This window comes from Sceloporus undulatus, chromosome 4 (assembly GCF_019175285.1).
Source record: "Sceloporus undulatus isolate JIND9_A2432 ecotype Alabama chromosome 4, SceUnd_v1.1, whole genome shotgun sequence".
Taxonomy (NCBI): Eukaryota; Metazoa; Chordata; class Lepidosauria; order Squamata; family Phrynosomatidae; genus Sceloporus; species Sceloporus undulatus.
The window spans coordinates 142,188,794-142,190,225 of NC_056525.1; the positions used below are offsets into that span (position 1 = coordinate 142,188,794).

The 1,432-nt window shown below is 60.1% G+C and overlaps 1 protein-coding gene across 1 annotated transcript in view; it reads right to left on the bottom strand.

The window, feature by feature from the left end:
- Positions 1–1,184, bottom strand: part of IRX1 (iroquois homeobox 1) — a 9,023-nt gene extending 7,839 nt beyond the window's left edge. The window contains exon 1 of the mRNA XM_042464037.1: positions 586–1,184. Coding sequence (XP_042319971.1) covers positions 586–885 — 300 coding nt within the window. The 5' untranslated portion in view covers positions 886–1,184. The remainder of the gene's footprint in view (positions 1–585) is intronic.
- Positions 1,185–1,432: the final 248 nt, after the last annotated feature.

The window sequence follows — 1,432 nt, forward strand, 5'->3', positions numbered from 1 at the left end:
GGACCCAGAGACACGGATTTAGGCGGAGATGTGGGTTCTTAGCTTCGATTTTCTAACGCACTTAGACTTTCCTTGCCTGCCCTCCATTTGGAACAGGGCCAAGAAGCAAGCCTATACCAAACATGCTCAGAAGATGCCAGCCACAGATCAGGAATAAACTCTTCTGGAACATGGCCACACAACACCCCCCCCCCCCCAAAAAAAAACACCTTTGGATGCCGGCCATGAAAGCCTTCGATTTCACATCTACAAACTTCTAGAGTTTCCCCCTTTCAGGTAACCTCTTGAAGCAGGACCCAGGAGCCAGAACTGACATTGCGATCGGGGTTGTTAGCTTTGATTTCTTTTCTTCCCCCCCCCCCCCAATGCCCTCCATTATTACTTTATTTTTGGAAGTCCTCCCTTTGGAGTAGGGGGGATTTACTGATTCTAGGAGGGCTCCTCTCGCCTGGCTTGGGCCAAGGTCCTCCTTTTCCCGGGGAGGTCCTCCATTTGGCGGCAGTCCGGACATGGGGGCCCCCCTTGTCTCCAGTCCTTCCCCTGCTCCCCTCCCTCCTCGCTTGGTCCCGGGTTCAAGGGACTCACCATCTGGGAGAAGAGGCTGAGGTCGGCGGTGTAGGGGAGGAAGGCGCTGTAGTTGGGGGCGCCGTAGGGGCTGGCGGCGGCGGCGGCGGCGTACATGCCCAGCACCGAGGTGACGGCGGCCGTGGATCCCCCGCTCAGCTCCGTGCTTCCTCCCGTTCCTCCTCCTCCTCCTCCGGATCGTCCCGAAGCAGCGGCTGCAGCGGCGGCGGCGACAGCCAAGACCCCTGGCCGGTCACTCCCGCCGTAGACGGCCGGGCTGGCGGTGAGGTACTGCGGGTAGCCCAGCTGCGGGAAGGACATGCCGGCCAATGCTTCGCCTTGGCTGGCTGGCTGGGAGAGGACCCCCCTCCCCGGTGGGTGATCCCGCTTGCCTTGCCTTGGCTTTCCCCTTTCGCTCCTCTCTCTCTCTCTCTCTTTCTCAGGCGGGTCTTGGCATCTGTGGAGGAAGAAGAAGAGGAGGAGGAGGAGGAAAGAGGAGGAGGAAGGAGGAGTGTGAGGGGCTCGGCGGGGCGTCTTCCCTCCGATCTCGCCTCGTCGGTGCTCCTAAATCCCTCAGATGTGATCTGATCAACAATTGAGCTCCGACTGATGCGCCTGCCCTAAGGTCCTCGGCTGATCTTTCAGATACAATTTGAAGTTGAGGCTTTGATTGGCACCCACTTGAGCGCCAAGCCCCGCCTACCCGCCTCTCTCTCTCTCTCTCTCTCTCTCTCTCCTCTCTCCCCCCCCCCCCCCCGCCCACGTGGTTTGAGAGCAATCCTCCCTGCCTGGGCCACTTTCCCCCCATTTTTCTCTCCCCCCCTCCTTGTTCTGTGTCTCTCTCTTTCTCTGCGCGCCCCCGCGAGAG